At 44.4% G+C, this 11,094-nt stretch overlaps 2 protein-coding genes across 4 annotated transcripts in view; one reads left to right on the forward strand and one right to left on the reverse strand.

The window, feature by feature from the left end:
* LOC105561519 (elongation factor 1-alpha) overlaps positions 1–1,653 on the reverse strand; it is an 8,084-nt gene extending 6,431 nt beyond the window's left edge. The window contains exon 1 of one of the 2 annotated variants that reach the window (XM_012011568.1): positions 1,545–1,653. The gene's annotated coding sequence lies outside the window, so the exon portion shown is untranslated. Of the gene's footprint in view, positions 1–1,026; positions 1,218–1,544 lie in introns of those variants that run through there. The other variant, XM_012011569.1, reaches the window with a different exon arrangement.
* Positions 1,654–3,328: 1,675 nt separating this feature from the next.
* Positions 3,329–11,094, forward strand: part of LOC105561520 (actin-binding Rho-activating protein-like) — a 10,528-nt gene continuing 2,762 nt past the window's right edge. The window contains exon 1 of one of the 2 annotated variants that reach the window (XM_012011570.1): positions 3,329–3,482. In XM_012011570.1, coding sequence (XP_011866960.1) covers positions 3,456–3,482 — 27 coding nt within the window. In that variant the 5' untranslated portion in view covers positions 3,329–3,455. Of the gene's footprint in view, positions 3,483–10,875; positions 11,066–11,094 lie in introns of those variants that run through there. The other variant, XM_012011571.1, reaches the window with a different exon arrangement.

The raw sequence follows: 11,094 nt of genomic DNA on the forward strand, positions 1-11,094 counted from the left end.
GTCGACGCTCAAAACTCGAGTGTTTTTTCCCCCCGTAAGGGCTCCTTCGCGCCGGACGACAAACCCCCGTGGGCCCCGTGCGTGCGCGGACGAATGTCGGATGACTGATTGCCCCGATGGGAGAAATTTCCGTTTCTGCTTTCGGTCGGGGGGTGCTCGAGCGCGATCGCGCCCTCGGAAGGTTCCTGGAATTAAGACGCGGTTAGTTGAAACGGTTTCTCGAAAAGAGTTCGCGATCCAAAGCCTCGGGGAGGGAACTTTCAAGAGGAGAAACGCGCATATTTCAGAGGCTTCTTGACGCAGCGTGGATTCTACTAACGGGGAATTTAATTTCTATTCGTCGAATACGACTCGTCGTGGAGTTCAGAACTCTGGACCGACCTGGATCGCTCGGCGAGTTACCAGTTGGACCGAAATTACAGTCGAACGCGCAGTTAAATTTTCTTCCCTTAAAAGGAGCAACGATTATATGCAGAGGCACGGGGGACCGATTTCTCGCTGAACTACGGACCGCCCGTCCGGAATTTGTTTTGTGGACCATTGTTTATACCGGAAATGCACAGCGTACAATTGAGGAGAGACAGCCGGACGGACCGGCCGATTTAATTGATGCACCGGTCGAATCGGTTGGGAAAACCAGTGTCGGCGCGATTAGCTGCGCTGATCCTCACTTCGCTCGCCCGCGACTCACGTCTCGGCGTACCGGCCTGCCTTTTCTAATAATAGTCACAGCCCCACGAAGGCGGCCATTTCTCAGCGGCGACTACTCGCTTCGGGACGTCGTGTCTTCGCGGCGTTCGCCGCCGGGCGATCTCCGTCCGAAATCGCCGGACGCCGAGCCCTTTCGCGCCTCGCTCGCACGAGGCGATGTCGCGTACGTTTTTTTCCTCTCGCTCGGTAGACCGCGGGAGGCGGAAGAGGGTCGCGGATCCGACCGCGGGGTGCTGAGACGTCGGCGATTACGACATGTCGCGCAACGAGGTTAAAAGCCCGAGTCTGCCCCCGAATTGGTGACATTGCACTTACCGATCGACTGTCGGCCGGATCGATCGATCGCGACGACGGCGGTCCGACCTGCACGAAGGACCGCCCGCGGGGGATTCTCGCGGCACCCGGAGGAGGCTCGCGGCGGACCCTCGATCCAACGTAACGCGGCCGGTCGCGGGCGGTAATGGCCGGGCTCTCCCTCGTCGTCGGGCACTGCCGAGGGCTCGCGGCTCGCGCGGAGGAACCCTTTACTCGCGGACAGGCACCCCCGGCTCGGAGAACGGCGGCTCCGCGGACGCGCGACGAGTCGAGGGCGGATTCGCCCCGAGAGAGAGAGAAGCGGCGCGCCGGCTCGAATCGATACTCTCGCTGGCTGGCTGGCTGGCTGGCTGGCCGACTGGCTGGTGGACGAAGCCGGCACGAGCTCGCACGCAGCGAGGAGGACCGATCGAAGCCCTGCCGGGGTCCCTCGCGGGCTGGAGAACGCTCTGTCGCGGGTTTCCTGGGGGTGGGGGGGACGCTCGTCGTCCCGGCGAACACAGGGTGAATTTACTTACCCGAGGGATTCGACGTCGACGGATTCTCCGCGCTCCGAAAATCACCGCGAAGCCCTTCTTCCGTCTCGCCGCGCGCGCAAGCTCGCGGTGCGAGAAAGAGGGCAGACGCTAGAACGGGAGAGGGCGGGCGAGACGGGTGGGGGGTAAGGGCTGAAAGCTCGGGCCTAGCGGGTGGGAAAAGGGGTGGGAGGGGGTTGAACAAACGACCGCGGCGCCATCTGAGACAAGCTTGCGGCGCTTGCGCCCCGCGTGGTCCTCGCGCGCCCGCGAGACCCTCCTCGATTGGTTCTCTTCCTCGACCGGCCGGCGAGCGTCTATTTTCCTCCTCGGCGGGGACAAAAGAGCGACATCGTCGAGAGCCGAGCGCCGCGGTCGCTCGCGCTTCGCCCTCGCCTCGCCACGTCGTCTACGCCTCGCTCGCGCGCCGCATTCCGCTCCGACACGCCTGCGCTCGCGCGCCGCGCCGCGCCGCGCCGTTCTTCCCCCGAAGACGCGGTTTTTTTTCCTCCCTTAGCGCGGCTACTCCGCGAAGAAGGCTCGCCGGTTGCCCGACGGGCAGGTATAATCGGGTGAATTGGACTGATAAGGGCCGCCGGCGACATATCTTGCGCGTTACCGTCGTTTTTATTGATCTTCCGCTCGCGTATTTTTCTGCCGCGCGCCCGATGCGCAGCGGGACGAGCGCGAGTACCGCGGGACGACGGGAAAATTCAAGAGTGACTTTCAGCACGCGACGCGACCTCTCGAGGAACTACCCGCGTTTTTTCACAGCAGATTTAACGTGTCGCAAATGCAGGATGCTCATTTTTTCTTCTCTTCGGGTATAAAATCAATATAGCGTCTTGTTTTTTTATTACTCTTCGCGTAGAAAAGTATCTATGAAAGCGCCGTAAGCGGCAAAGATGTTGGAGGAGATGTTGAAAGTTTGTATTTTACATGTTAGATGTGGGAAAATGAGTGTACGCGGCGTGTTTAATTAAATAAGAGTTCACAAATAGATTTAATATCGCCAGTAGTTTAAAACCAATGATATGTAGGTTTTTAAAAACGACCTACACTGGCTAATCTCTTTATTAAAAAAAAAAAACGACGTTTCGGTTCTAGATTTGGACCCTTTTCAAGTAATCTGCAAACGTACGTAACTCAGCACTAAACATTTTTTGATTTGCGTAATACTTTTTGAGATATTCAAGAGAAAATTTACAATTTTTTCAATGTTTATCGGAAAGAAAAGTAGCACGAGACTTTTTTTACTTGATTTGGTTTCAGGAATATGCTGTTGCAATAGTTATTATTGAAAATTTTTGTGTATGTAAATTTTGTGCATGTTACAATACACAAGAAACTGCAGATCATTTTGTCGCGAGATTATTATTCGGCAGATACATATTTTATGAAATCAATTATTGTTACGTTACAGCGCGTCAAGCTTTTCTAAACTTTCTTACTTTTAACTAATCCCGCGACTATGTTGTACATACACGCAATCCTGAACGCGCTTTTCAACATTCTTCACCCGAAGACACACTTAGATGATCGACACATCGAAATACACAATACGTATAAATAATTAAAAGAATTGTAAGAAATAGCTGAATCGCACGTGACTTTTATCTTGTTCGTCGTTTGCAAAAAGAAAGCCGGGAATGTGCACTGTCGCCGGCAAATGGAAAAGTTTCGGTTCAGATTCTCGACGAAGATGTCGGCTGCGTCACGTGCTCGCTGCGATTATAAATAAAACCCGAGCCGTCTCGTCGTCGTGAGAGGTCAGTGCTGCCTCCAAAGATCGCGGGGAAAATTAAATTCGCGTGCGCAGTAATGTGTGTAATTTCAGGCCCCGCAGCTGATCGACTTACGTAACCCATAGTTTCGATGAATATTGGCGTCTGACGGTCGCTTTACGTCGCGGAGATGGAGTGCTATAGTGATTCGGAGGAGGTCAGTGGCAAAGTCGTCTACTGCAACGTTTTAATACACCGGCGACACCGTGCCGTGCAACTAAACTTAAGCTAAAGAGCTTATATTATTAATAAAGCTGTTGATCTGATCGCGAGTCTTGGGCATCTCTCCCTTATTTTACTCTTCCATTAACGCACCACTACTCATTCCTGACTTTCTAAGTACATTCTCTTAACATTTAATGTAATGTAAGACGTGTACAATTTAATCAAATGCTTTTTACATAAAGATCCGGCTCGAGACGTTTTATTAAAGTGACGGATGGTCGTTCTACATGTCTGGGGTTCTCCACTGAGAAATAACCGGATGTGTCTACTGTCTGACCACCTTCCGCCTTTATCACTTTACTTCTTTTTTACGGCTTTCCTACTATTTTCTTTATGCGAATATATGCACACTAGAACCGGTATTCATAGTCAGATATTTTATGTTCAAGACCGTCTTGAATCTATCTAAAGATGCTGTATGAAATATTTGGCTATGGAATATCTAAAGATGATCTTAAGACGGTCTTGGATATAAGATCCGACTATAAATACCGGCCTAGGAATCCCTGGTGCCTTCCCACATCAATTTGTGCACATATCAACACATTTATACATTTTGCATATACATACATGGAAAATGTATATGTGTTCTACCCCAGACAGCACACCATGTCTAAAAGACAGCTTTAAGACGTCTTTAAGTCTAAAAGACGTCTTAAAGACGTCTTTATGATGTCTTTTAGATATGTGTGCTGTCTGGGACATGTGCCTAAATTTCAGGGTTGGAAAAGTTACTTCATAAAAGTACAGTTTTTTTTTCGCTAAAAATGCAACTAGTTACAGTTACAAATTACCAATTCTGAAAAGTAACGCGTTACAGTTACTGAAAAAGTAACGAATCCCTACTATGTAGTTACTTTCTTGCAATGAAAATAAAAATATCAAGTCTGCATTTGAATTGTAAAACGTTGATTAAAGGCCTTTATGCGCAAATGCAAGCGCGACCTGTGGAGGTTTAAAATATATATAAAGTAAATATTAATGTAACTATTAAATTAGTTACATAGTTACCGAAAAAATGTAACTGAGTTAAGGTTACAGTTACAGACGAAGAAAAAGTTACGAAGTTAAGTTAGAGTTACCAAAAAAAAAGTAACTAATTTCGTTACAAGTAACGAGTTACTTCCCAACCCTGCTAAATTCATATGGTAAGACATCAGTGATTCCTAGGCCGGTATTCACAGTCGGATCTTATATTCAAGACGGTCTCTCATCTTTAGATACTCGGTAGCCAGTGAAATGTTCCGTATACGGCATCTTTAGATAAATTCAAGACGAATATAAGATCTGACTATGAATACCGGTCCTAGTGTCGCGTTTATCTACACGGAGAGAAATTTCTTTTAAAATGTACCCTGAAAATCATGTAATCGTGGGACAACGTGGCATTTGGAAGAATTTTATGAGAGTTTCTTAAAATTTTACCATACATTTTACTAGTAAAATGTGTACTAAGTATAAGTACCAGTAAAATGTATGGTAAAATGTCAAACAACTCTCGTAAAATTCTTCGAAATGCCACGTTGTCCCACGTTTACACGACTTTCGGGATAAATTTTAAGAGAAAATCCACCCCGTGTACTCTACTGAGTTTTCTAGTAAAATTTCTTTCTTCCCTTTCCTTTGTCCGACTGAAAATTTTTCTATTGACAAAACAGGACGCGGTTGGCAAGCGATTTAAAGCATTTCTGTATCTCTCATCATTTATCACGTGTTCACTTCCGAGAAAGTAACAGTTTAATTAATTTTCGGACGGTCGTCAAAGATAATGTTCTGTGGAAGGGATTTAAAAGCGGCGACCATTTCCGCCGCGAGAGTTCCGGACTTGTGACGAACGCGGCTGAAAATAACGAGCGTTAACCAGAAATAGCTGAAAAATTGAGAAAGAGAGATGTGTGCGCGCCGCGATTTCCGTGTATGTCGAGGCGCGATTGGGTCGTTACTCGTTCGTTATTCTAACATAGTCTGATTTATCGCCGATACTTCGGTTGACCGCAGAGAGAGAGAGAGAGAGAGATCGAAAACGGTATGTGGGGGCGAAACTCCGAAACGGGATGGTCGACGCGTTAATACGGCGAAATACGTATTCCGAGTTTGGCTGGCAGCTTGGGATTTTGAGAATGTAAACAGACTTTCGATTAATACCGTTTAATAAGTCACGGATTATATTTCCTGGTATTCCGCTTTTAGCCGAGCGTGTATGTTAATGGCATGTTCTATTTTATCCAGATCGATCGTTGCGTTAAGGTAACCCACTTTCTTTAGTCCTTTGTGCACTGACTTGCAAGTCTTATACATATGTATAGTTATTTTTATTTATTATTAAATTATTATAGAGCCTCTTCCACGTTCTCAGGTACATAATGAAGAGGTTCTCCGCGCTAAAGATTTATGAATTTACGCCAGATACGACGGAGGCCAGCCTCTTGGATTTTACCTTTGTCAAATTAATTGGAAGGGAAATTATTCCGAATTATTTCGAAGAGTGTTTTCGAAATTCTCGCGGTGGACGCCAAACGTCGTACTTTGAACTGTCAAACGGAAAAGAAAGACATCGCCTCGAACGAGGTCACGTCTGGCGCCCGACCAAGGCTGCAGACAAATAAATTATGACCTTTTCTGTGTTCGATGACCCGATTTACATCTTCTTTTACAACAGATGCTAATTTGATGGCTCGGTATCCCACGGCTTCTAGAAATACATCGTCTCACGGGAAATGTTTAAGAAACATACATGCGTTTTCTCTGTTACATTAACAAGTAATGAATGTTACACATTGTGTTGTACAAGTATTAATTAGAAAATTACAAAATTTTTAATGCGACGAAATAACATTGACGAAGGTTCTTTCGACAGTTTCACTTGAAAGACGAGCGTAAAAAAAAAATACAAAACCGATGTATATTTCTATTACAGTTGTTTTATTTCTTACTTTTATCGTGATTTTGTATATTATGCGTAAAACTTTTTCGTGATGTATTCCACGTTGTTTGGAGAAGAGTTAGAGTTCTATCATTCCTATCAATTATACTGAAATTTATAAAAATGGAATGAAAGCAGAAGTGGACGTAGACGGGGACATGTCGTTAGTCGCGTGAATAATACGGTTGTGACTAATACGAGGGACAGACTCGAGTGCCAAACACTTCAGGTCTGTGACGGAGAAAAGATTCGAATACCAACCATCTTATTTGACGCCCACATATTTACCGTTGACTTCGGTCAATGGCGCGTGCATTCACGTTGACGCACGTGCGAAAGTTTTGTGCGTAATCTTTCGACATATACTCGGTGTCGTGAATATTTTAACATATAAAGTTAACTTTCAATGTGCCTGTCATATTTCAATTACATTCACATGTCATTCTTAAGATTGTAATTCGACATATATAAGTTCTCATGTGATACATTAAACACAAGATTAAAAAATAAATTATAAACCATAAACTTAAGAATTACATTAACAGCCCATTGCGCTTTGTGAGACAATATTTTGTTCGCCGTAAAAAAGAAATAAAATTGCCATAGTACGTAAATGCAATCAAATTGCATCAAATTAAATTGAATTGAATTGAATAGCATTAAAGCATCAAATTAAATTAATTTGAATTGAGAGGAAACTCTAGAATTACGTTTCAAAGATGTGTTATTTTTCAATTTATGTCTCAGGAACTTACGTGCTAAAATATTCACGGTGCTAAGTATACGTGTTCGAATTTCAACACATAAATTTTGTTATTGGATTTTATAATTGGACATTCTTACATTATTCCGCGGGTACGATTGCGCGAGAGGCTTGATTAATTTCGGATTACTGCGCTTCTGTGCTAGGCTGGGCCAGGTGATGCAGGAAATGAGCTTGGAATGTCATTCGAGCGATTTTACGACTTTAATTTGGCTTTAGTTACATAAGTCCGTCAACATAGATTCGCCTAATTACTTCGAAATCTGGCGCGGCGTGCCAGAAACGAACGTGTATATCACGAATTGGAGAAATATCGCTTTGAAACGCGAAAGCTCTGAATGTCGATTATGTCTCATAAACAACGTCGTGTCCGACTTTGGATAACTCCGTCGTGATTTCCGAGGGAAAACGACTCCTTGAAACGCCAGTTAATAGACAGGAAATCAACTGTACGTAAGTAACTTTTAGAACGCCGCAGCAAACAGGAAGACCTAGTTTAAAGCCAGCAAAAGCCTTTCGAAGTTTATTTCTTTCGTGAGTTCATACAGGAAGTACAATTTATTTCGCCGTTTTATTTAGGCGTCATAAGTTTCAGGTGTTGGTCGTCAGATTATCGTTTCTCACCGATTATTTGTAGCACACGGTCGATCGCTATTCTCATGCGTTATCCTAGGCCAGGACATACTTTCGCTAATTGTGATTCATTTCCAATGCGAGCTTCTTTCATCGCGAATGACAAGCGGAACGATATAATTCGCGGACGGGTCGTTGCCACCGGGGAGGGTCACGGGTACGTTAATTTATAGAATCCTCCACGCACGTACGCGACGATCGTTATACGGTTTCTGGAATTTTAAATAGTATATTTATAACTCCGGATCTCTAAATTGGTCCCAAAGATTTCAGCCACAGATATCGTACTAAAACTGAAGTCTCTCATTCCGTCCAACTGAGTTGACTTCTTCCTCGATTAAAGTAGACGAATAAGAATAGGTTTTAGGAACTTGCAGAAGGAATACTGTTGTCGCCAGTAGTTAATTCACCAAAGGAAGAATTGTTATACGACTGGCAGGTGGTTTATTTAAATTGTTCCGACGTTTCGTCCATCCGGGTTGTGGTCCTTTTCAAGGAAATTAATTAATTAATTAGTCATAGCTATGATGTCAAAAAGACGTTGACGTCTTTCCATGTTGGTCGTGCACGTCTATCCGACGCAACGAACACAGTAGGTCCGCTCTGTCATTTGTTTCGTTTTGCGCCGGTCCCTTCCGCGCATCCGACATTGTTCTGGACGGACCAATGAGAGAAAACAACACATAAGAAACGGCCAATGCGGGACTAAGGCAAGGTGTAGGTAGCCTATACTTGTAAAGAACAAAGGTGGAGAGAAAACTGCACATGAATTCACATTTTACTAAAATTACAAGTCTAAGCTACCTACATCTTGCCTTAGACCCGCATTGACCGTTTCTTAGGTGTTGTTTAGTTTTATTCAGGGTCCTACTTTAACTCAAATGACAGAAAAGTTGTATGTGCGGTAGTGTGGCTTTGATGAGTACGAATACACACACGTCGCTGGATCCTGCCCGTGTGTATGGCGGAATACAGAGAGTGGACCTTACTGATTATACTATAGTAGGACTTCAGGACTTCAGTGTTAATCGACAGATTATTTGTGTGCATATTCACGTACTTTTCGAATCTTCGTTTGCTCCGCAGTTATTTAAGCTAGTAGCTGAATCACTCGCCAAACTTTCTTTATGCACAGTGGATTAAGGGAGCTATTTTCAAATGAGTTTCACTGTTTTAATTTCCAGTGAATGTTTCCCTGCCGGAAATAATTCTACAAAATTCTGCAAGAAAAAAATATACTGCCAGAATCTAAGAGATTCTACGTAAATTTAAAAAGTATTATAAAAATCGACATGAAAACGATAGAATTGGAACACTTTTGTTAATTTTTGTTTTATTATAAATTTACGTAGAATTTCTTAGATTCTGGCAGTACATTCTTTTTTTTGTAGAATTTTGTAGAATTATTTCCGGCAGGGTTCTTACGACATAAATTCCATTACGCTTACGTATCCGCGTTCTTGGGCTTGTATTGCCACTACGAGGGTATCGTGACGTACTTGTACGCGTTCGTTGATGAGAGGAGAAACAGATCTAATTCCGGAGCGCGTGTTTCAGGAGTGCTGAAAATGCGACGTCATAAGCGTCAGCTTCACGAAGCTCCTTTTACGGGTGATCATCGCTGCGATGTTTGCGTGGTATTTCTCCGAAAGAAATATTTATGCAAGATGGATCTGCATTCTATCATAAGTTAAATTCTTGCAAGAGTCATATAAATATAATAATTAGGAAAATGGCGCTTTTCTTCAAATTTCTCCTTTCAATTGTGGCTCTCGAGCCGTGAGTCAAATATTTCCAACTCCCTCTTTCTCTCTTCTCTACCTGATATATAATTAACAAAATGATTCACGTGTTGTTGCGTTGCGTATTGCCGCGTAAGTAGAAACACAACTCGATAACGAGGTAGTTTCACGACTGATGGATGAAGCGGCGAATGTCACGCACGGCGGAGAATCCGCAAATCTATCCCGATTCCTAGCCGATAAATTAAGGACACGCGGGAGATTTGTAAGGTGTTTTATTAATGTGGACTACCTCGTTGCCTACGCGATTTACGCGCATTTGAGCCCGCGCGATTCAGCTCGTATATCGTCCGCCTGTCAGTGACAAATTGCCGTCGGTCAAACATTAATTTGGGAGATTAAATTCGAGTTCGCTGTTGAGTACACGTTGCACTCGTCGCCCGCTAGGCACGTGTACTCAGGTTTCCTGAATGGCCACGCGATCGTCATGCAAAGGCCACTAATTTCGGGGAACGTGCACGCGATCCCGATATAATTGCATCGCCCATCGATTTATGGTCCCTCGTGCAACACCGAACACCGATGCTTAAAATTATTTACCTGCGATCCGTTCCAGGTTTATGCTTCACTCGGCCACTGTAATTAGTCGGGAAGTAGATCTCAGGATCCCTTTTTCGGGAGTCAGAAGTAAATATTTTATATAGAAAACTTATATTGTTGACTATCTTTGTACTATATCATTTTAATCGGAAAAGATTTGAGTATCCAAATTAAATATAACATGTAGAACAAACAAAAATGCATTTTGTGTAGTAGAACTTATTTTATATAAAAAAAAGAGATATAATGTTTGAAAGGCTGTTTTCCTGTATTCTGTATTAACATTAAACTGTGAAATTACGATAACGAAATGCGATTGGCAAGTGGAACTTATGACGGCGGATACAGAGTGACATTCGCGGAAACGTTAGCGCAGGAAGCTGTGTTTCCTGCGAATATCGCGGGCGAGGTGACCGGTAAACAAACGGGATGAGTAAGAAACCCGTTCTGTTTGCGAAGTGATTCCCGAAGGCACGGAATGAAACCTGGACGAATCCACGCTCGCGATTGACGAATTATCATTTCCGGAGCGCGCAGAAGGCCGTCTGGCAACCAATCAAGAGTCTGGGAATCGGTTCGGAAGCGTGGCAAATATTTCGGACAGCGCCGAAATATCACAGCAGGGTGGGAGCCCTTGGGACGCCGTCGGTTTCTTATAAAAAGAGATGCGCGGCGTCGCGACGCCGTCGTATTCGCGCCGGCAGTGTCGAGTGAACTTGGTACCGGAGTACCGGAAGTGGAAGCGGGGTGTCGGTATCACTTGAGTGAAACCAGCTGCCTCTATCGCAAGTCAGGCTGATCTCTCGCGACTTCGTTGAAATAATCGCGGCACTATAATGTCTTCGGCAATGTATGTGAGTATCGTATCGAGAGATCTTCGATG

This window comes from Vollenhovia emeryi, unplaced genomic scaffold, assembly GCF_000949405.1.
Source record: "Vollenhovia emeryi isolate VEMERY1.0 unplaced genomic scaffold, V.emery_V1.0 DF939206.1, whole genome shotgun sequence".
In the NCBI taxonomy this organism is placed as follows: Eukaryota; Metazoa; Arthropoda; class Insecta; order Hymenoptera; family Formicidae; genus Vollenhovia; species Vollenhovia emeryi.